The following is a 21,968-nucleotide window of genomic DNA, read 5'->3' on the forward strand; positions in this document are numbered from 1 at the left end:
ATGAGTAGGGGACGAATTTATGGAGGATAGTCATGGCCATAAAAATAATTAGGGAGTAAAAAATCAGAATTAAAAGTTTAATTTGGTTAAAATCGGGATTAAAAGTTTAATTTGGTTAAAATCGGGATTAAACCCGTTGATCGTTAGTTTTTAACGGAAATGTTGACGGAGGACCAAAATGATCAAATTTTCATATGTTCAGGACCAAAAAATCCAAAAGATAATGTTTAGGACCAAAAAGGTAAAATGACCATATGTTCAGGACCAATTTTGGCCTTTACTCGAAATATGCAAATAATGGACGTGTAGAGTGACTTTGACATAAAAAACGGACCAAATAACGGCCTTAATATAGTGCAAAATCCGAGCGTATCAGTCCCATTGTAGGAGTCCCATTTGAGTTCGACACGGACTCCTAAAGTTAGTGGAAATGTGGGGCCTATTACCATTATGAAATATTTCAACCAGGACTCCTAAAGTGGGACACCCAAATATGGTTAAACGAGACTCCTAAAGTTGGACAAATGGAGTATTTTGAAAAGTTTGTGACCCAAAAAAGATATTCTCTCAATATTATTTTAACAAAGAAGGGAAAGTAAATAGACTGCAATACCCTTCATGGGCTTGAGGGTATTTTTTCTCAAAAAGAGTTTGAAACAGTGAAAAAGTAGCTCAAATAATATTGAATCGAAGTTTATAGACACCAGAAGATATTTTTGTATGTTACGGACAAAAATTGACACCTTAACAAAGATAAAAAAAAAACATTCCTTCTTTATATTTTATTCACAAATTATTTCTTTTTGCAGCACAATTAGCTAAGAAAAAGTAATTAATAGTAGTAAGTTATTGATTAAAACGTAAAATAAAATAAAATTAACTGGTCGTAAATAAATGGTACTATATTAAAATTAAACAAAAGATCTAAAATATCTAGAAAGTGAAAGTTCAAAGTTTCTGATTTTAACTACAATAGGACTTAAAAATATTATGGAATATGCCAATTACTCCATTCATTTTGCATTTAATAGAAGTTTAGCTTGATTCTCATTACACCATGGGTAACTATGTGTTATAAAAAAATATTTAACTAATATTTTAGTTCAGTACAAAAAATTTTAAGTTTGCGTATAAAATACGCAAAGTTTATATAATGTTTTAAATTGATATATTTCGTTAAATTTCATCTAAGACCGTTACTTTTTTTTTCCCATTTGCTTCCTCCTTTTCTTCTTTTTTTTATAATTTGCTTCATACTTGCCTCTTTTTTTTTTTTTTTTTTTTTTTTCATTCAATTTCAATAAGAAGATAGTACATGGTGATTTTATTTCTTAGCTTGGTTGTATTTAGTTAGATTTTGGTAAATTTATTCCTCATTCCTTATAAGATGGTTGTCATAAGAAATTTTCAGATTAACATGTAATTTATAGTTGGGATCGGGAATAATTTGAAAATATCAAGGATTATTATAAAGAAATTTTGTAAAATTGATTATTATATATAAATAATGGAGTATCAGGTTTTTAACATTTTAGGATAATATTCAGGAGTGAATAAGATGGGAAAAAAAAAAGATGAGAAGTAATGGTGTTAAATGGGATTTGACAAATGTATCAATTTGAAACACTAAACAAACTTTTTGTATAAAATATGTAAACTTTAAACTTTTTGTACTAAATTGAAATACCGATGAAACATTTTGTATGTATCATGTAATTAATCTGTTACACCAATTATAAAAGTTAACCTAATTCTAGAACCGCCGTTTTCATCTTCTTCATCGAACACTATTCCTACTTCTTTCAGACGACAAAACGGTCTATTCTACTTTCAATCAACCGAACCTGGTATGTATCTCTCATTCTATATTAGATAATAAATATTCAAGGATTTAAATGCAATTTCTATATAATGTGTAAAAACTATTTTCTATTTCCTATCGTGCAAACTCATAAATGGATAGCTACTATTCAAAAACACAAAAAGATGAAATAAGATGCGTTTTGAAACTCCTTTGGAGCAAATTCTAGCACCAAAACACAATCTTTGATTCTTTATCTCTGCATCGGCAAATGCCATGAGAATCTGTGTAGATTCAAGTCAATGTAATATGGACTACCTGTGATATTAAGCTTGTGATAAATGGGTAAATTTTTTTTGTATATGCTAAATTTGTTCAATAAAGTTCATGACTGTAAAATTATGCAAGAATTCCAATATTAATAGTTTTTTTTTTTTTTTTAAATTTCCACGAGTACTCAGGTACCAAATTTAGCATTGGAAGACCAACAACCTTCATTTCTTTTTTGTTGGAATTTTGTTTGAAAGTTGTTTTGTGAATGTGTATTTATAAAAAATTGCTTATTTTTGTGTTAATTAGCATTAGTTGCTTTATTGTAGAATGATGAGAATACTAAGAGATGTATTTCTTTTATTATTATAAAGTAGTATTTTTTATTTTATTTTATTATATTATTCATAATGACATTTATATTATTTTTTCTAAAATTTCTTTTTCATATAGGTATGGAAATTTTCCCGCTAATATCATAAGGAAAAATCAACGTTTCAAATTATTTAGCCTCTCAATTGCATAATTGAACATAAATTTTCTATAACTATAATTGAACTGAAAACAGCTTGCATAGATTCGTAAGCAGTAAGTCTTAACATTAATTAATAATTGAATACTACTGGAAAAGAAGTCCAGCATCATTATGTTGTACCTAACGCAGAATTGATGGTACCATCACTTTTCCCCTCCAACTCACACAAAAAGCAAGGAATCACCACCACCATTCGCCATTGTATTCCTTTTCACCCCTCAATCTAATTCGAGCTAATTTTGCTCGATTATCATTGCAAATTTGCGCGTATACAGATTATTTGAAAGAAGAAGAAGATAGCAATGGAATCAGATGATGAGATGGCAACGGCGATGATGGAAGATTCGTGCGACGACGAGGATTTCTACGACGGCGACGGCGACGGCGACGAAGATACCGACCCGGACAGCGTCGTTGTTAGTTACGACGGCTTGATGGACCACGACTCCGACGATTTCGATGATCTCTCCTCCTCTCACCCTATATACTATCATAGGTCACAGGTTATTTATAATGTTTCCCTCAATTAATACAGTGGACTAATTTTTTTCCCTTATTCGGATACTTCTTTCCCGAAATAGATTCATGATTGAGCTAGGTTTTTATGAAATCAATTTGCTGCTAGGCTGGGTTTAGTAAATACGCTATTTTTATGTTTTGTCTTGGAGCTTGATTGGGGAATGGTGGGTATTAGGAGTTAATTTGAACTCTTGCTGTGTCTTTTCCCCGATTTTTTTTTCTCTTTAACATTTTGGAGATAAGATGCTCTTCTGTAAGACGTGCTTAAGCTGGTTTTATTTGAAAACCGATGTGTCAATGATACTAGTAATGTTAATTTCGGAGAAGTCACAGTGATTTTTATGTTTTGAAGTTCAAGTGGGGGGTTAGAACGCCCATGGCTGTTGATTTCAGTAATTGGAGATGATTATCTTTGTGTTCTTTTGTGGATTTATAGCTAATGTTTAGAGTTAAGCTAATGCAATGTTAGATTTCTCTGGTGACTCTTAGGTTCATTGCAAGTTTGCATTTTTTATGTTCTTTTTCCTATGGATCAAAGTTGAAGTGCTGATTTTGCTATTATTTTGGTCAAAGTCATTGTTTTGTAATTCCAATTATATGCCCCTATAGACACTTTAACTTAACGAGTTTTAGTGTTATATCTATCTTTTTCAGTTGAATTTGTTCTGTATAAGTTATTACTAATGGATATGAATTGTTTATACTCTTTTCTTCTAGAATTTCATCATTTTAAATGAAGATGATATACGGCAACGGCAAGAAGAAAGTATCACTCAGATATCTACTGTCCTCTCAATTTCAAGGGTTTCCGCTAGCATTTTGCTCCGCCATTATAACTGGTAACTTGTTTCTGAATAGCTGATTTTCCTTTCAGTCTATGTCATCCTCTGTGTATAATTTCAAATGCTAATCATGCACAGATCAGTATAGCTTCATATATCATTTCAAAGGCTAATCATGCACAGATCAGTATAGCTTCATTATATCATTTCAAAGGCTAATCATGCACAGATCAGTATAGCTTCATAGCCTTTGACTTTACAAGATGCAAGTTTCTCCTTTTACGTGAAACAATATTGGCTGTTTCCCTGAAGATATTTATGTTCTCTCTTGCTGAATTAATGGAAGAGCTTAAAGCTTAAAACTAATTGACCATCTGAAAGATTTCTTGATATGTTCTTGACTCACAGGAGTGTTAGTAAAGTGAATGATGAATGGTTTGCAGATGAAGAAAAGGTCCGCAAAACTGTTGGTTTGTTGGAGAGTGATACTCCCCTTCCTGGTGATCAAGAGGTAACCATAATCTATTGTGTTTTCTTCTGGAATCAAAATATATTGTGTTTTCTCCTGGAATCAAAATATATTGGAAAATTGTACTAACAATAATCAATCGAGTTTCTTTGTATGATCATATTTATGAAATTTAATTTTAAATCTTCCTGCAGCTAACTTGTGGGATCTGCTTTGAAAATTACCCACGTGATAGAATGAGAGCTGTTGCCTGTGGCCATCCCTTTTGCTTTGGATGTTGGCAAGGTTTTATTCATTCACTTCCTCTACCATGAAGATATATGATTCTGAATATATCAATAATACTTTACATTTGTGCAACAGGCTATATTAGAACATCCATTAATGATGGACCTGGATGTTTGAATTTGCGGTGTCCTGATCCATCTTGTGGTGCAGCTGTTGGCCATGATATGGTGAATGAGTTGGCTTCGAAAGATGACGAACAGAAGTATAATCGCTACTTTTTGAGATCATTTATTGAAGATAGTAGGAAGGTACAAAGTGTAGGAACATTCATAAGATGATCTTCTTTCAAAAGAAGCATAGTTGTTTACGAACTCTTACATGAATGGCACAGAATGATATGTTTTCCATTCTGCAAAATGTTCCTTTTGCTTTGGTGTTGTCATTTTTCTCTACATGAACCAGAAGTCTGAGATATTCAATTTAATTGTGTGGGTCTTGGTTAAAATGTTGGTCACATGCCTTATATCTTAGAAACTTTACTTATTCTCATTGTTTGCTGACAGACAAAGTGGTGCCCAGCACCAGGCTGTGATTATGCTGTGGATTTTACTGTTGGTGGTGGAAACTTTGATGTCACTTGCCATTGCGCGCACAGTTTTTGCTGGAACGTGAGTTTCATCACCTTCTTAGTTCTTTCTCCATTTTCTTCTCCCTTAGATTTTGATTTTGTGTTTTTTTTTCCCTTTATAGAGGATTATTATATTACATTATAAATTCTGAAAGGCACTTGTGTACACTTGCAGTGTGTTGAGGAAGCCCATCGTCCAGTTGATTGTGGAACTGTGTCCAAGTGGATAATGAAGAATAGTGCCGAGTCTGAGAATATGAATTGGTGCGTTGGTTTTGCTAGGAGTTTATACTACTCATATGCTTATGTCATCTAAACTCTATAAGTATATTTAGATCTAACTAATATATTGTTGATATGGTGTTTTTCTATGGTCTCTACTCTTACTTATATGATTGTATCGCAGGATATTGGCTAATTCTAAACCTTGTCCCAAGTGCAAGCGGCCAATTGAGAAGAATCAAGGCTGCATGCACATTACATGCACGCCACCATGTAAATTTGAGTTTTGTTGGTATGTCCTCTTCCCGTTTTGAGTTAACGTGATCAACTTATAATCCCCCGCCCCAAAAAATAGTCCTAATGGGGTGGTGCAACCCTGGTTTTAGTTAAAGTAGTTGGTTACTTGGTTTATTGTGAGTGGAGAAAGGGTCCTACCTTATGAGTGATACTGAGTGGAGAAAATGGATGACTTTGTTGGTACAAATTGTAAATAAATTGATGTATTGGGGTAGTATCTATAAATGGAAAGGGACTAAGTTTGTCTGTGTACCAAAATGGCTAAAAGGGGGGTACTTTTAAGGGACCATCGAAGTATAATTTTTTGTGTTTCTGAATCTTCCACCTTCTAGTTGCATGTGCGCATATCTTTTATTGTTGTATCATCCATGTAGTTTTTGCCTTCTTCCCTGTCTACTTGCAGTTTTGAGTGATAAAAACTGAATAGACTAGTTATTTTTTTTATTTATTTCTTTTCATGATGATCACTACATTTTTGGTGGTTCACCTTCTGTTTGGTGTCCACATACTTATGATTTTGTTATCCATGTAGTTGTCTCTGACTATCTGTCTTCTTCTCAATCTCTCCTTTTTCGAGTGATAAAAACTCAAAACAACTGTGGCTGTAATGTTCTCCATATGGCAATTCATTATCTATAAGAGTTTGGTAGCGGTCAGTTTGCAATCTGATTCATATACTTGTAGGTTATGCCTTGGTGCATGGTCAGAACACGGTGAAAGGACTGGTGGCTTCTATGCATGCAATCGTTATGAAGTAGCCAAGCAAGAAGGAGTGGTAAGTTTATATGGTTAGTCTTATCGCTAGAAAATACAAGCCTATATGTTATCCAATTAACTGGGCCAATTGTTACAGTACGATGAAGCTGAAAAACGAAGAGAGATGGCTAAAAATTCTTTAGAAAGATATACACATTATTATGAAAGATGGGCTACCAACCAATCGGTAGGTGTTGATTAATTTCTCTAGTGTTCGGTCATTATAAATGCTTATGTACTTTTACCTGTTCAGTTTTTTATTATTTATTTATTACTAATTAATAGAATTCTGGGGGCTTTTCTCTGCTTTGAATGTTGGTATTTTTCAGTTTCTATCTATTGCATGAGTTAAGTCTAAATTTACATTTTTTTTCTTTCTGCAGTCTAGGCAACGTGCAATTGAGAATCTACATCAGATGCAAACAGTACATGTAAGGAATTTCTCTGATCTATCTTTTGGACCCTAAGCATATATGTTGATTGAGAAGTGAATGCTAGTTATATTATACTTCGGTCAGAGAAGTAGGCTTGGTTCTTTATGTGGAAGTGCATACAACTATTCAGTGGCTGTCTGCATTTAATTATAAGGTTTAAGGCCTGATTAAGACAATTGACGAATCTGTGTTTTGCAGTTAGAGAAGCTAAGTGATAAGCAGCGCCAGCCTGAGTCCCAACTTAAGTTCATTATAGAGGCTTGGCAACAGGTAAGAGTTTCAGTACTGTGAGCATTAATATTGTCAATTATGTTACTTTATTACGAAAGTGTGTACACATGCATGCAGCATATTTTTGAAATTTCCATTTTCGAAATAGAAGCCTAAAAGGTATATGCATACTGGACTTGAAAAAGATGAAATGCGATGTATCAATTCACCACAGTAGTGCTGTTATCAAAATCTTTTTTTATCCGATGAATTTAGCTAGCACTCACATCTTTGACTTTTAACCTACCGTAGTTAGTTAGAGTGAAAATCTGAGATCTACCCACTTATGACTCCTTGATCTGATCTGTGTACAGAAGCTAAGGCATTTCTCTGTGATCTTTAGATAGGTGATTGGGTATTTTTATTCCCATTACAAGGATTTCTCCAATCCCACCTTTTGAATGGGATATTAATCAAACAAAATTAGTTTAAATGGTGAGAGTTACAAAGGCGTTGGGATATCCCAAAAATTTCAATCCTTAAAAGTAACAAAGGAATTTGCCTATACTATTTTTATCTATCTAGGTAATCCTCAAAAGTCAATGCTCACTTATGGGTTAATATTGCATTTTGATGCACCTCATACTTTTTATTTGTGTTTCTTTGTAATTGCAGGTCTAGTTTCATTATTTCTGTCTGAACATATTGATGAAGTATTCATGTAGAATATACAAAAATAAACTTTCATGTAAGGAAGATATATCTTCTTCTCTTTATCTGCTTGCATTTTGCACTCTGCAGATTGTTGAATGTAGACGAGTCCTAAAATGGACCTATGCGTATGGATTTTATTTAAATGAGCAGGAACATGCTAGGAAGCAGTTCTTTGAGTATCTACAAGGTTTGTGAACCAAAACTTGTTTTTGCATGTTTTCCATGTGCTTGTGTGACATTTATTTCTGGGTTCCTTAGGCGAGGCGGAGTCTGGTTTGGAACGGCTTCACCAGTGTGCAGAGAAGGAGTTTCAGGGATACCTCAACTCCGAAGGTCCTTCACAAGAGTTCAATGAATTTAGAACAAAGTTGGCTGGGTTGACCAGGTGATTTCCTGACACTGACAACTGATTATTCATTTATCTACCCCCGAATTGGTCTGTTTAATTTGTAGTGCTTTGAAATAGTATTGTGTTTGGGGACTTCTAGTATTTCCTTGGTTCGACCTTGTCAATGAATTAAGAAAACAATCAGCCTACCTCCCTTCCTCCGACCCCTCCCCTCCATTTGACAATAAGTTACTACTACTGGGTTTTGCCGTACAGTTCTGAAACCTTCTATATGCCTCATGCCGGTTTGGAGTGCTTTCTTAGGGCTCAGGAATTGAAATTAAAATTGAGTTTTTACCTCATTGTTAGATATATTGCGTCACCCAACTACTTATGGTTTATTGATATTGTCTTTTTGGTGATGAGGGAATCCTATAGCCGCTCCTTGAGAATAAGCTTCAAGTACAACTTGTGGTTAACAATTACTGTCTGGTACTTTTAAATAGTACATATTAAAATTTTAATGCTCATTGCTAACAAATTGGGTGACTTTTGGAGAGTAGCAGTTCTAGTTCAGGTTCAAGTTCAAAGCATATGATGAACAATAGTCTCTGATTTGCAAGGAGGAGAATAGAGATAGTATGCAAGTTCTGCGAACTTCTAGGAACATGGGATTGAGAAATGAGGAGGGCCTGATTGTTGATTTTTAGGCTAACAACTGCATACAATTTGATTTTTTAGTTGACTACATCAATTCTTATGCTGCAGTGTAACCAAGAATTACTTTGAGAACCTCGTCCGAGCTTTGGAAAACGGTCTATCCGATGTGGACTCTCATGCTGTAAGCAGCTGGGCAGGCAGCTCGCAGACTGAGGGAGGAGGCAGTGGCAAAGGAAGATCCGGCAAGGGCAAGGGAAGTACATCCAAATCAAGTAGTTCTAGGAATATGGATGATTCTGGCCATTGGTCATGTGAACATTGCACCTACGCCAATGTAAGGTCATCAACTGTCTGCGAGATGTGCCATCGCCACCGATGAAGTGACGAGTCACAGACGCGCTGCTGCTTGGATGTGGGAAATCAAGATGGGGGCTGTGTTGGAGGACCAAACTCTCCCCATAGTTCTTGTGCTCTGCCGTAGACAAAACATGGGAGAAGAGAGACATGGTGACTGCAAGAAATGAAATCATCTGTTTTTAGAAACTGAGTTGTATAAAGTCTCTGCTGCCCTCGGCTACACATGAATATGCATCTGTATCAAACTATCTCAATAGTCTCGTGTTGTATATAAAATTGGCATTCATCATTAGACTATTGTCGATCACTCAATTCTGTTTGTGCATGTCTGCAATTTTATTGTTTCATTCTCCCTCAGTCGCATTAAAAATGAAACATTTATTTTGTATCGTTTCATTTATATTTTGAAAATGCGAGTCCAGAGCATACGTAGGCAATATGATACTTTTCTCAGCTCCTAATGTGAAGTTGACATCAACAAATGAGATATGAACTGTATCAATAGCTAAAACGTGCATCAATATTGTTATTCTCTTTAACCTATTTTCTCTGTTCATTATTTTCTTGTACCAATCTATTCTTTAATTTTATTTTTCCCTATTTGATTTATAATACGTCTAGTGTATAATTACTTTGCAAATGTATTTAATTTTTTTTCTTTTGTCAAATTTCTTGTAAATTATTTATTTTCCTAAAACTGACTTATTTATTTACATATATGTGGTTATTATTTATTAGACTAAAGGCTAAAATTGGTCCCCTTGTATTTGTCTTAAAATAAGTTTGTTACCAACAATATGTTTTCATCCAAAGTTGGCAATTCCGTTAAAAACCGTATTTTGACCAAATTTGAGACTTCATTTTGAATTTTAATAACCCAATTAACCTAATTAATATTAAATGATTAATCTAATCATAGTTAATTACTCATGTTAATTAGATTCCAAATTAAGTCATAAATTTGATCAAACCACATTTGACCGCTAAGATTTTAACAGAATGGTTAACTTTAGATCAAAACATATTGTTTAGAACCAAAAGATAACAAATTTAATGGATATGACCGAAAAAGTCTTACACGTAGGTGACCAATTTTAGCCTTTAGTTTATTTTTTATTATCAGCTCTAAGTTGCAATTTTCATCCCATACAATTTTAGATTACTATTACTATTACTATTACTTAAAAGTTGACTGGTAAAATTTGCAGAGATAAAGAATCGGTTTTAACGAACCACCTCCTTATACACACTCACGCGCAACGTCTCGTCATCGGGCCGCTTTTGCTGGTGGGTTCCCGATTCTGAGCTCAATTTGGTTAAATTCAACAATCTTATCTTATCCAAAAAGGCGACAATTTTATTCTTGATGCAATGCAATTGCAGCAGCTGACAATTTCTGTATTTTATCTTTGTATTCTTTTTCAATTAGGGTGAATTGGCGTGTTTCTGCCGCAGATTTTGTGCCTTTTCTTGTCTTTGATAACTAAGAAGCCCAGTCTATGCAGTCGTTGCTGGCATTGTTTTGCAGGTAACTAAAACTCCTATTTCTTTGAATACATGTGAAAAATTGTTTTTGCAACATTCTTAAAGATTGTAGTTTTTTCTTTTTATAAATATGGATGATGGATGGATGTACCAATTGATGCTCTACTGCAAGCATAGAAATGAATTACTCGTTGAACTACTACTACATTTTTATGAGCTTGAAATTTGGGTATATCTCCATGTTCCTGTTTAGACTTGAAAATGATGCTACTTTATTTAGGCTCTGAATCTGTTAGATTATCATTTCTTATCCTCTAGGGATGCTTTCTTTTGAGGATTAGCTAGATAGATAAAAGTAATGTAGGTTAATCCCTTGTTTACTTTTAAGGATTGGCGATTCCGCGTTTTGTTATAACTCCCATCATTTGAGTCCATTTTACTTGATTTTTATCTCATTAAAATGGTGGGATTGGACATTGGAGAAATCCTAGTAATGGTGATAAAATTAGTCAATCTTCATAAAAAGTAAATACCCCCCAGAGAGATTCTAGATCAGATGCCTATAGTTCGTATCTTATTTTTGAAACTGAAAACACAACGTCACTCTACATGTACCAATGTACTAATTTCATGTCCTGCTATTTTATACCTGGTGTGTGCATCTGTATGCTAGTCGGGTCTAGAATATTTTTTTTCGGTTTGGGAGTTGAAATATGAGTACAGATAAAATTTAAACTTTTGGACATTGGAGTATTTAAAGATGAGTTTCAGTGGTGTTTGCCCTCGGTGGCATGCAGTAATATTCTGTTTATTTCACTGTGTCGGCTTTTCAAAGTAGATGCCTGCTCACAGTGCTGTTAGATTCTTAGAACATTATGGTCTCTAATTGTTTCTTATCATATGTTTTGTTGCAGTTGATGACCAGCCAAATGGATACGATACTGATGCAGTCTATATCCCTTGTTAATGAAAGATCTGGGAGACCAGCTGTGCTTCCTAGGCATAGTTGTGGCTTTCAAAATCTTATCTTCATGCAAAACTTAAAGATTCAGAAACTTGATTCATCTTGTAGAAACAGGTATCTTTCTCTGCAGGGGGACTCGGGAATGTTTTGGCTTCGGTTGTGCAATTTTCACATTCATTTTCTACCGTATCTTTTCCATTTTGCGTCTTGGTTCTTGCTTTTTTTTCGTGGAATTTGGCCGAGGTTGGGTTGAGAATTTTAGTTAGATGGCACTCATTCTGCGATACATTTTTCCCTGCTCATTTTCTGCAAGTTGTGAGCATACTGAGTGGACTTCTATGCCGTTTGTTTTTGTCCTGAAACAGTTCATTGTGTAGTAGACGAAGAAGTGGTACAGCGTTTGCATTGAATACTGATGGAATTACAGACAACAATGACCAAGGCAGCGCCAATGGAGACAACTCTTTTCTTGGCACAACTCGTTTGGGGAGGATAGTTAGTGCAGGTGGTAGGGAGCTACTGAGTAAACTGAACTCAGCTAGAAAAAACTTCCCCATGAAGGTTTTTCTCCTGCTCCTGGGCTTCTACACTGCTAATGCTCTTGCAACGATCCTTGGCCAGACGGGCGACTGGGATGTGCTTGTAGCTGGTGTAGTAGTAGCTGCTATCGAGGGTATTGGCATGCTGATGTACAAAAAGCCCATGAGAACTGGGAGATTGCAATCTCTAGTGGTAATGATCAACTATTGGAAAGCTGGTATTTGCTTAGGCTTATTTGTGGATGCCTTTAAGCTAGGTAGTTGAATTTCTGCCATGGGAGCATTCTTCCTACTCAAAAACAAGGTATTGCGTGTAAATCCTTTAGTCTACTTCTACAAAATGAACATTCATAGGCTTCTGTAAAATTCAGGCTACCAATTTGCCATAATCAGAATGTTGAGATTGTTTTGTCCGGCTAAAAGCAGTTAGTTACTACATGATGCTGAGAAGGTTAAGTGAGACAAGGATGATCGATAACTTTCTTTTTTGTTTCTTTGAATAGACTACATTCATCCAGAGTTCCCAAAATTCACAGCCATAATGACTATTGATGAACTCTAGCTATAGCCCTAATGCCCTAATGCAATCTGATTGCTTCAAGCAGCATAGATATATGATCTGAAACAGTTTTTGGGTCCAAGGCTTCTCATGCAGCAGCGAGCTTCATGTGTCGTTCCACACTGTGAAAGTCGAGGCCCCTTGATTCCCAGCCTCATTGTTCGTTCGTGCAGCTGCCGAGCCAGTTGGGACAACAGTAGGAATCCAGTTAGTAGAAGTTGAGCCTTGATCATAAAGATTATTGGTAGCCTTTGCTAGATTTGATGATGAATCCTGAGGTTGGTAGTAAAGATTTCTTGCCTGGTTATGTGCATCTGCTGATCCAAACATGCTCTCATAATCAAGAAACTTCCCCTCATCATATCCGAGAGAATAGCCATTGCCATGGCATTGATTACAATCTTGAACAATCAACGCCCCCACCATTGGCACCATGCTGCCATCCACATACGAATTGCTGTTAGAACCCGTGCTTTGCTCAATGTTTGAGGAATCTAACCCTGTGATATTGTGAAGAACAGACGGCTGCATGAAATTATGTGTGTTTCCCAGCTTAAGCTGATGTTTGATCTCATTGTACGTGTGGCCAACGTACGTGTCGTGCTCCTGCTTGCACCACAGCATCTGATGAGCATAAGGGTACATGCTCAAAGGCTGAGATTGCTGGAATTCCACAGTCGGCCATTGATGGGTGTTGGCACTCCCAAATCCACTCATCTATCCCTCCGTGAGGTGCATGTTCAAGTTCAACTCACTGGAGCGGTGCAGGTCCGTAGCCATCTCTGCATTTTCAGCGTCTTTAAGGCGCTTTGCAGCACCCCGTATGGGAAGAGTGCTGCTCTCGAGTATGCTCTTCACGTCGTACCGGTTTATTTCAAAATTTGTGACTGCGCTTAGGCCGCGGAATTTGATCGCCGCGATGTCGTAGGCCTCTGCAGCTTCCTCCTCAGTGCCTTTCCGAATGTGGAGAAATCAACAATGTAAGTAATTTCACATAAACTAGTGAAATAATGTAAGAGAAATGTTGATGAAAGATGCTTACTGAAAGTGCCTAAATAGAGATCTTTGTTGCCTGCAACTCTACCTATTCTTGCTTGCCATCTCCCTTGCTGATGATGTCTACTTATAATTTCACACACAGATGCAACAAAATTGTACTATAATGTAAGAGAAAATAAATGCATCTCATACAAAATTAAACAATCTTGAATAAAAAATCATTTGGTTCTCATGTTTGTACCTTGTAACTCCTCTATAAATGGATGCCCCACGAGAGAATCCACTGCCTTTTCTGAATGATAAGATAGTTGTTTTCATTAAATAGTAATTGTTTTCAAAGTTAATGTAAAGTAATCTCAGTTTTACCTTCTAATTGATGCTACAAATTCCTGCCTTGTCATATTCTTCATGCCCTCAATTTCTTTCTCATAGTTACTAATCTGAAAGCATTGCAAACTTTGAGAAATTTAAAAGCAAAGTAAGGTATATTGATATAAATATACACAAAATGAAAATCTACTAACAGGAAAATTGGTAGTGGTGGTAGTTCCCCAGTATTTAAGTGCTGACAAATCATAAGCTCGAGCAGCCTTGTCTTCCTTGTCATAACCTCCTGTAACATAGTAATAGTTAAATAATTACATCATTTATATATATCTATAGTAAAATATTTATGAAGATGGAAAAAAAGAATAAAAAAAAGGCAAGAGTTTATTTACCTAAGTAGACTGCAGTGATGAGGTTCCAATAGAGAGACAAGGAAATTAACAAGGGTTAAAATCAAGAAAGTGGAGTATTTTAATTTATTGGTAATAATTAATGGCAGACAGTTGTTATCTCTTCTCATCATACCTTGCTTTCCTTTCCGGCTTTGTCCCTCTCTTCTGCAACTATTATCCCACAAATGTGCTTCATATCTCCCTGTCCATCTATGCCTGCAAAACCCTCAAAACCCTCATTATGCTTTCGATGCCAGCCATGTTTCTCTTTTACTTGGTTCGTGTTTATTGTCTCCACTTAACTCACTAAATATATCTTTCTTAATCTCCATGCCGCAAAAAATAATACACCGGTATGCCATTAGTTGATCAAGCTAAGAATCTCAATTTCTAAGTTCATAAAATTATTTCTTAGTCAAGAAAAAAACTAGACAAACACACATGTTAATACAAAGTAAAGATTAAACTAGTTATTATATGTATGTAAAAATAGAGGCTTCAGTTTCTAATCAACTTTCACAACAACAAGCATTAAAATTATGTTGTTGTAAAGAAAACACACACACTAAAAAAAACTTGCTATCACAAAAATTTTAATTCAATTACTAGTTTTTCAAAAAATTTAAAAATAACCATAATCTATGATCTATAAGTTGAAGGCAAATTATCTTAATCTTTTGCTTTTTTAGAAGTTACTATTTGTGTTCCCTAATTTTAATTTTAGTTGGGATACTAACAATAAAGATACTTTATGAAACATTGTGGTATAATTAGACACACAAATTAACATTTTTAATAGCATTAAAAAGTGTCTTTATCATATTTTTTTGGTTGTAGTGACAATATTAATGATTCCAAAGTAGAGATTGATTAATTAAATTACCTGGTTACACCTCGATAGATCGAAGTTCTTTGTCCGAATGTATCAATAGATCGCCTTGGCACAGATTCTACCGCTGCATTTCCCATTTTGGTATCAGACTGGGAGCATGCGCTAATGGAAAGCGACAGCGTCTGTGCGGCGGCATGTGGCGGCGCTGGCTGTTAGTCAGCCAGTTTGTTCCATTATTTGAAGCTAACTCTTCATACATACTAAGCTCATATTTGTGTTCTTGATGATTTACACCAAGAAAATTTTCCAGTTTAGGTCTGTTTTTATCCTCCAAATTTTGGCTCGTGTTCACATCATTTATGTTCCAATCTGCAAAATATGAGACAAATAGTAAAAGTTAATTAAGAAATTCCATTTGCAAATTTAGACCTAGCTAGTACACTGTACATTCATAAATTAATAAGCATGAAATGAAAAAAAATACTATTTGATTTTAATGATTTTCGGGGAAATAAGGAATAACCTTGAGAGTGAGGGTTCGAGTCAAGAATTGGACAGGGTGAGGCAGGTATGTTTAGAGAGGGAATGACTGAATCAGAAGGGAGATCAAAGCATGATTCATTAGTAGTTAAGTTGAAACCTAAACTTTGATCTTGAGGAGACACAGAGAATCCCAACCAATTAGACATTCTAATCTTATTTGTGTATAAGGTTTTTCCAAAGAAAGAAAAGACTAAAAATATATGTTAGTTTCTGTCAATATGAGATGATGATGTTGAGAGCTAGGAATGAGTTCTTGCATAAAATGAGAAGGGTTTGAGTGTTAGTTTGAGGAGAGATTTGGAGGAGGAAGGGATGAAGAAGATGAAATGGCTCCCAAAAAATGAGAGGAATTTTTTTGTCCAATGTTAATTATATAGGCACAATTCTCCACATATATAGGTATAAATATACACTACTATACAGAGATTAATAAAATAAGGGCTGATAATGTGTTGCAGTAGAAGAAGCTTTGACTGATATTCCATACAAATAATACTTGCTGACAAAAGTTAGTACGAGATCTTCTATTAATTAATTTTTTTATTCTACTTCTTAAATAATTTTGCTGGATAGCATTCATATATACTAAATAAGGTCATAATTACACACATATAATTAATTACTTAACCAGCCTTTATAGATTCTGGTTTTGAAGCATGCACCGTTAGTTAATGTAATGGTGAACTTCTTATAGTTAGGGTTTGTAATTTGCTTATAGTCACAAACTAATGTGTAATTAAGGTACACGAGCAATATTCTCATTTGAAAACAAATTATTTCATTAACCATTTTTGTACAAAAAGTTATTTAGTATTGTAATGTAAAAATATAAATTATATCAATAAAGTTAAACATTAATATATACTGTTAAAAGTTAAAACTAAATCACTTGATAATATACTTGCTCATGGTGAGTTGAGATTCGAGGAACTCACAAATAGATGTTTTGTCATATATGGGGTTGCTAAATTGTTTCAATAATGTATTGATTTAAGAATGTTTGGATAACTATATCAATAATATTGATGATTAATTTGATGATAACCATAAATTTGTACTGGAAATTTATGCTCGCAATCATTATGAATTAATTAAAGGTTGATAAAATATTTATAAGCTGGTATTAATTAATTAATGTGATTAATTCGTATTCATTAGTCATAACGTTTTGATTTTCAGATCATTAATATTCTAGTGTTATGTTCACCATATACAAGACAACTAATGAATTATACATTAATCTAACCAATACATTAATTTCCCTTTAATAAAAAAAATGATCATTAGTTGAAGAAATATGCTTGTGTTGAATACACTAAACAATGTTACCGTTTGAGAAATACCACACACAATGTAGATATTGTTTATCTATCTATTTGACATTTAATAGCATGCGAGTTGATCCAAGAATATACAATTGGATCTCTAAATGAATCAAAAGATCTATAGAAAATTAAATAGGGAAATTGGTGAATCAAAAGATCTAAAAAAATTAAATAGGGAAATTGGGAGCCAATGCACTTATTCTAGTCGAACTTATCGTGATTTAGATTACTACTATTGTTTTAGGTACAATAACACATAGGGGTTGTTGTAACCCAATAGCCTGTGGTTTCGTAATCGTAATCTTCGAACTGTCTACCACTCTCTTTCAAGTTCAACAATTTTATTTTTACTCATAAAATATCATTTTTTTAATTCACATGCAATGTAATTGTATCACGAAGAATCTTATAATAGTAAATAGTATGAACCTCGATTGACCTCATCAAAATTTTTGTGGCTAAAATGAGACTAAAACATTTGTATAATTTGAAAAGTAAAAACTAAATAATGACTTACAAGAGATTGATTTCATTAAAAGTGTTATGGCGAAAATGAAGTTAACTAAAATGTACTAGAAATTATAGCTTAAAACCATTAATTCTTCCCTGTGGATGGCCTTAATTGGTACTCCCTTCGCCCCACGTTATTTGAAGCGTTTTTTTTTACGAGATTTAAGAAAGTTTTGTTTAATTTGTTAAAATAAAGTAAAAGTAAAAATAAAATAAGAGAAAGAAAGAGTAAAAAAAAATAACTTAAATAATTTGGGACAAACTCAAAATAAAATACAATCAAGTAACTTGATCGAGGGATTAGAATATATAGGAAGTTGTGGAAAGTGGTATTGCACTGGAGAAATCGTGGGAGAGCACCCGTGCCTCCTCGGAAACAAGAAACAAGCACTATCCCAAATTTAAATGGAAAATTTCCTTATTAACTTTTGATAATATTATTTGAAATATTATACTTATACATTGCCCATCAGCCCAGTCTTCAATACAAATCAATCCTCCCTCTTTCTAAATCACAATCCAAGATAAAAAATCATATCTAGTTCTGTTATTTACTCATTAATCTCCTTATTTCATGCTCCTAGTCCCAATTTAATTGTCATTCTTTTCCATTTCGGTTCGTCCCAACTTAATTGTCATACTTCATTTTTACCATAAATGATAAATAGGTCTCACATTCCACTAACTCACTTCACTCATATTTTATTATAAAACCAATATAAAAAAATGGGTCCTACATTTCACTAACTTTTTCAACCAACTTTTCTTTACACTCCCTCCATCCGTTATTAGGAGTCTCATTCCTTGGCGGCACGAGTTTTAAGAAATATTAAGAAAAATGGGTGGAAAAAAATTAGTGGAATAGAGGTCCCACTTGTATATATTAGTTTTAAATGAAATGTGAGTGGAATGAGCTAGGTGAAGGTGGGACCTTATTACCATTTAAGATAAAAGTGAACCGGGACTCTTAATCGCGGACGGACTAAAATGAAAAAACGAGACTCATATTCGCAGACAGAGGGAGTATTTCTTAAAACTCCTGCTCACTCTAAGAGTGACAATTAAGTTGGGACGGAGGGATTAATTTTTTACTGTGTCTGGAATGTAGGTGATGTAGCGAAAAGTTGTTGTATTAATTATTATTGTGCATGCATATGAATTCCATTTTATGTTAGAAATAAACGGATGAAAGGCTAAAAATAAGAAAAGTCAAGTGCATGCATATGCATTCCATATATAGATGCTTTGTTGCTGCATTTACTCACTGATGGTTCTTGAATATGACTATTTAACTCCAAATTCTTTTTTGCATGCAAGGCTTTTTAGTAGATGTACAGACATGTACACAAATTAATAATTTGAATTTATACTTAAATACTATTTAATTTTCTATTTTTAATACATTTATTAGCAATTTTAAATTTTATATGAGTATTACACAATTGAAATCTAAAAAAAAAAATCTTGTCTACACAACTATTTAAGTGCTATCTAACACAAATCCTTTCTTTGTACTATTCAATGCAAGTTTCCAACCACGAATTGAAGAGTAAATCTTTGGACACTATCAGATGGCATTCTGTCATGATGAATTGATGATACACTTTTTTATCCAAAAATTAAAAAAATAATTGAAAAATGTCCATAGTACTTTCTCCGTGCCTAGAAAGTATAAATTTTTTTATTTTGATAATACAATTATACTACTAATAATATAGACCTCACTCTCCATTCGCACTATTTCTACTAGGGTTTAAATACCCTACTGCGGCTGATAGCACATCATAGGATGTTGTTCCGCACCGAATTACTCCCTCCGACCCTCAAATTTTGTCACAATTTGACCGGACACAGATTTTAAGAAACATAATGGAAAGTAGGTTGAATAAGTCGATAGGGTGTGAGTCCTACTTTTAAAGTATTAGTTTTATAATAAAATGTGAGTGATAATAAGTTAGTGAAATGTGGGGTCTACTACAAAAAATGGTAAAAAGTGAAATATGAAAAATTTTGTAGGACGGATGAAAATGGAAAAATGTGATAAAATTTCAGAGACGGAGGAAGTATTTATTATAAAAGATAAGTAATATTTTAAGATTATAATTTCATAATAAAATAATTGAATGTATGGAACAACATCGTTTGATGTGTCATCAATTGCAACAGAGGATTCAAATCCACTTTCATTAGCTTTCCTCTACTTTTCTTTTATTTTATTAATTATATATTAAAACTCATGCCAAACCATAGAGAATCCAAACCAGAGGATTCCTCAATACACGATCACGAGAGAATGCCATTGGAAATATCCTTTTGTATTTGTAGACACAAATGTGGGAATGCTCATTTTGTCCAATTCTTAGATTTATTTATTTTGAAAGTGTCTATGTTTGTTAGTCTATATGTTTGTTTGCTGACTTGATTGTATTGGGATTTCCCCCTACACTTTTGACTGGACCACTCTTGATAAATTCACCTCCCCAATCCATTCTTCTTTCAATAATATACATATATATACTCCTTTTGTCTAATATTAGTTGAACTATATTTATTTATTTTATCGTACCAAAGTTACTACGTCGTTTTCTTTTCATGGCAAAAAGAACACATTTAATCTTTGTTAGTTTATATTTTATATAATTATTAATTTTATTCTCTTTTTATTTATCTACTTTATTCCCTTATGTAATATTTTCTCTTTACTATTTACCTCATTTTATTTCATACTTTATTTTTTCTACACTTAGCTCACTAAACACTTATTCTTAAATCTTCATAGCAAAAGAAATGTTTCAATTACAGTGGAACAGATAAAATATACTCTCATTTACTTTATTCTCTTTACTTATTTATGCATTTTGTTTCATACCTTGTTTTATTTCAATTGAACTCAGTTTTAACTCATTCCTTAGTCTTGTGCCAAAAGAAATGTTTCTAACTACAATATATAAGTATTGTATTAATATAAGATACTCCCTCCATCCACAAACAATAGATCTATTGTTGTTCGACACGGGTTTTAATGTAGAATTGGTAAAGTATGAGGTATGAGGAGAAAAAGTAGGTAAAGTAAGAGAGATAGGGAGAAAAAGTGAGTAAAGTAGGAGAGAGTAAGAAAAAGTGGGAAAAGTATGAGAGATAAACTTTTCATTTTTAGAAAGTGATCTATTTTTTGTGGACGTCCCAAAATGACAAAAGTGATCTATTTTTTATGGACGGAGGGAGTATTACTTTACTTAAAGCAGCGTGCTTCTAAATATTTTTCTATGGCTTAAAGAATTCATTTTTTGGGCAAAAAACGAACGAAGAAAACGACGTGTATAAAAAACAAATTGTATGTTCTTGAACAAATTTATCACATGAAAATATTGAATAGTACTATATAATTATTGTTTTTGCATATTAATGATAGTATTCAAATTAATCCTTTTAATGGCATCCTTGCTTGGTGCATGCATAAAAAAAATTTATGTGCTTGTTCTAGATTGTAAATGAGCATAGACATGTAGTATTATATACGCTCTCTCAAAAACACAAATGGGATCGATTAAGTATTTTCGTACAAGAACACTGCATTGAACGTGTACAGTGATTTCATGAGAGTTGAATTCAAGTGATGCATTCATCCAATAAGAACATGCATCCTTAAATGTTATAGTAATATTTTCGTAAAGAAAAAAGAGTGTGTGATTAGTATGCGGTGAGAGAGTGAAAGAGGAGCTAAATGTAAAAGTTGGAATGATTGCATAAGATGGACTGAGGCATGTAATATTTGGCTACCTTACCTAACAAACATCAAAAGGCGTTTCAACACTATATCAGTATATCTTAGTACTCCCTCAACCTTACAAAAGATGTCCACGTTTTTTCTTTTTAAATTTATTTCACGCAAGATGTCCACTTTTCATATTTATAAATAAATTCATTTCTCTTCTCTCTTCATTAAAATATTAAATCACAATTTTCACTCTGTTTTATAATACTCCTGTCCCATTAAAAAATATGACATCTTGAATGGAACATAGAGAACAATGATTAAGAAACTCCATTAAAATGTTGATTCAAAAATAGCAAAGTTGAAAGGGAGAGGTGCCGTTTCTCTATCTAGTCGAAAAAAATTTGCCTACTCAAGCAACACCAAGGTGGCTATCCAAGTTGGTCATGTGTCATACTAATAACTTTTTTAACAAATGGAAATATATTACCCCAATTCCAACTAGATTTATAAATTATGGAAATACTCTAAATATAATATCGCATCATTGATTCTACGGAAAGTTTTT

General features: G+C 33.6%; 2 protein-coding genes and 1 pseudogene across 4 annotated transcripts; 2 read left to right on the forward strand and 1 right to left on the reverse strand.

The window, feature by feature from the left end:
• Positions 1-2,787: 2,787 nt before the first annotated feature.
• Positions 2,788-9,502, forward strand: LOC125212748 (probable E3 ubiquitin-protein ligase ARI8). 2 transcript variants are annotated; one of them, XM_048112993.1, is made up of 15 exons: positions 2,788-3,109; positions 3,843-3,964; positions 4,316-4,418; positions 4,571-4,661; positions 4,740-4,912; positions 5,168-5,272; positions 5,408-5,496; positions 5,639-5,746; positions 6,436-6,526; positions 6,605-6,694; positions 6,891-6,938; positions 7,140-7,211; positions 7,953-8,052; positions 8,124-8,250; positions 8,962-9,502. In XM_048112993.1, the coding sequence occupies exons 1-15, from the start codon at positions 2,909-2,911 to the stop codon at positions 9,230-9,232; spliced, it is 1,791 nt and encodes a 596-aa protein (XP_047968950.1). In that variant the 5' UTR covers positions 2,788-2,908; the 3' UTR covers positions 9,233-9,502. The 2 variants fall into 2 exon arrangements, with proteins under 2 accessions (XP_047968950.1, XP_047968951.1); XM_048112994.1 differs by having other exon boundaries at positions 2,974-3,109; positions 4,351-4,418.
• An 893-nt stretch (positions 9,503-10,395) lies between these two features.
• LOC125212749 (ycf20-like protein) lies at positions 10,396-12,634 on the forward strand. 2 transcript variants are annotated; one of them, XM_048112995.1, is made up of 4 exons: positions 10,396-10,497; positions 10,640-10,738; positions 11,610-11,773; positions 12,025-12,634. In XM_048112995.1, exons 3-4 carry the CDS (start codon positions 11,613-11,615, stop codon positions 12,461-12,463), a joined length of 600 nt encoding a protein of 199 aa, XP_047968952.1. In that variant the 5' UTR covers positions 10,396-10,497; positions 10,640-10,738; positions 11,610-11,612; the 3' UTR covers positions 12,464-12,634. The 2 variants fall into 2 exon arrangements, with proteins under 2 accessions (XP_047968952.1, XP_047968953.1); XM_048112996.1 differs by lacking the exon at positions 10,396-10,497 and having other exon boundaries at positions 10,511-10,738.
• A 228-nt stretch (positions 12,635-12,862) lies between these two features.
• LOC125210278 lies at positions 12,863-15,996 on the reverse strand (annotated as a pseudogene).
• Positions 15,997-21,968: the final 5,972 nt, after the last annotated feature.

The sequence above is a fragment of the Salvia hispanica genome, chromosome 3 (assembly GCF_023119035.1).
Source record: "Salvia hispanica cultivar TCC Black 2014 chromosome 3, UniMelb_Shisp_WGS_1.0, whole genome shotgun sequence".
NCBI lineage: Eukaryota > Viridiplantae > Streptophyta > Magnoliopsida > Lamiales > Lamiaceae > Salvia > Salvia hispanica.

Coding starts and splice junctions, on each gene's coding strand:
- LOC125212748 (XM_048112993.1), top strand. CDS start 2,909: ATGGAATCAGATGATGAGATGGCAACGGCGATGATGGAAGATTCGTGC. Junction 4,662..4,739: donor TTGCTTTGGATGTTGGCAAG/GTTTTATTCATT, acceptor TTTGTGCAACAG/GCTATATTAGAACATCCATT. Junction 8,251..8,961: donor AAGTTGGCTGGGTTGACCAG/GTGATTTCCTGA, acceptor CTTATGCTGCAG/TGTAACCAAGAATTACTTTG.
- LOC125212749 (XM_048112995.1), top strand. CDS start 11,613: ATGACCAGCCAAATGGATACGATACTGATGCAGTCTATATCCCTTGTT. Junction 11,774..12,024: donor GATTCATCTTGTAGAAACAG/GTATCTTTCTCT, acceptor GTCCTGAAACAG/TTCATTGTGTAGTAGACGAA.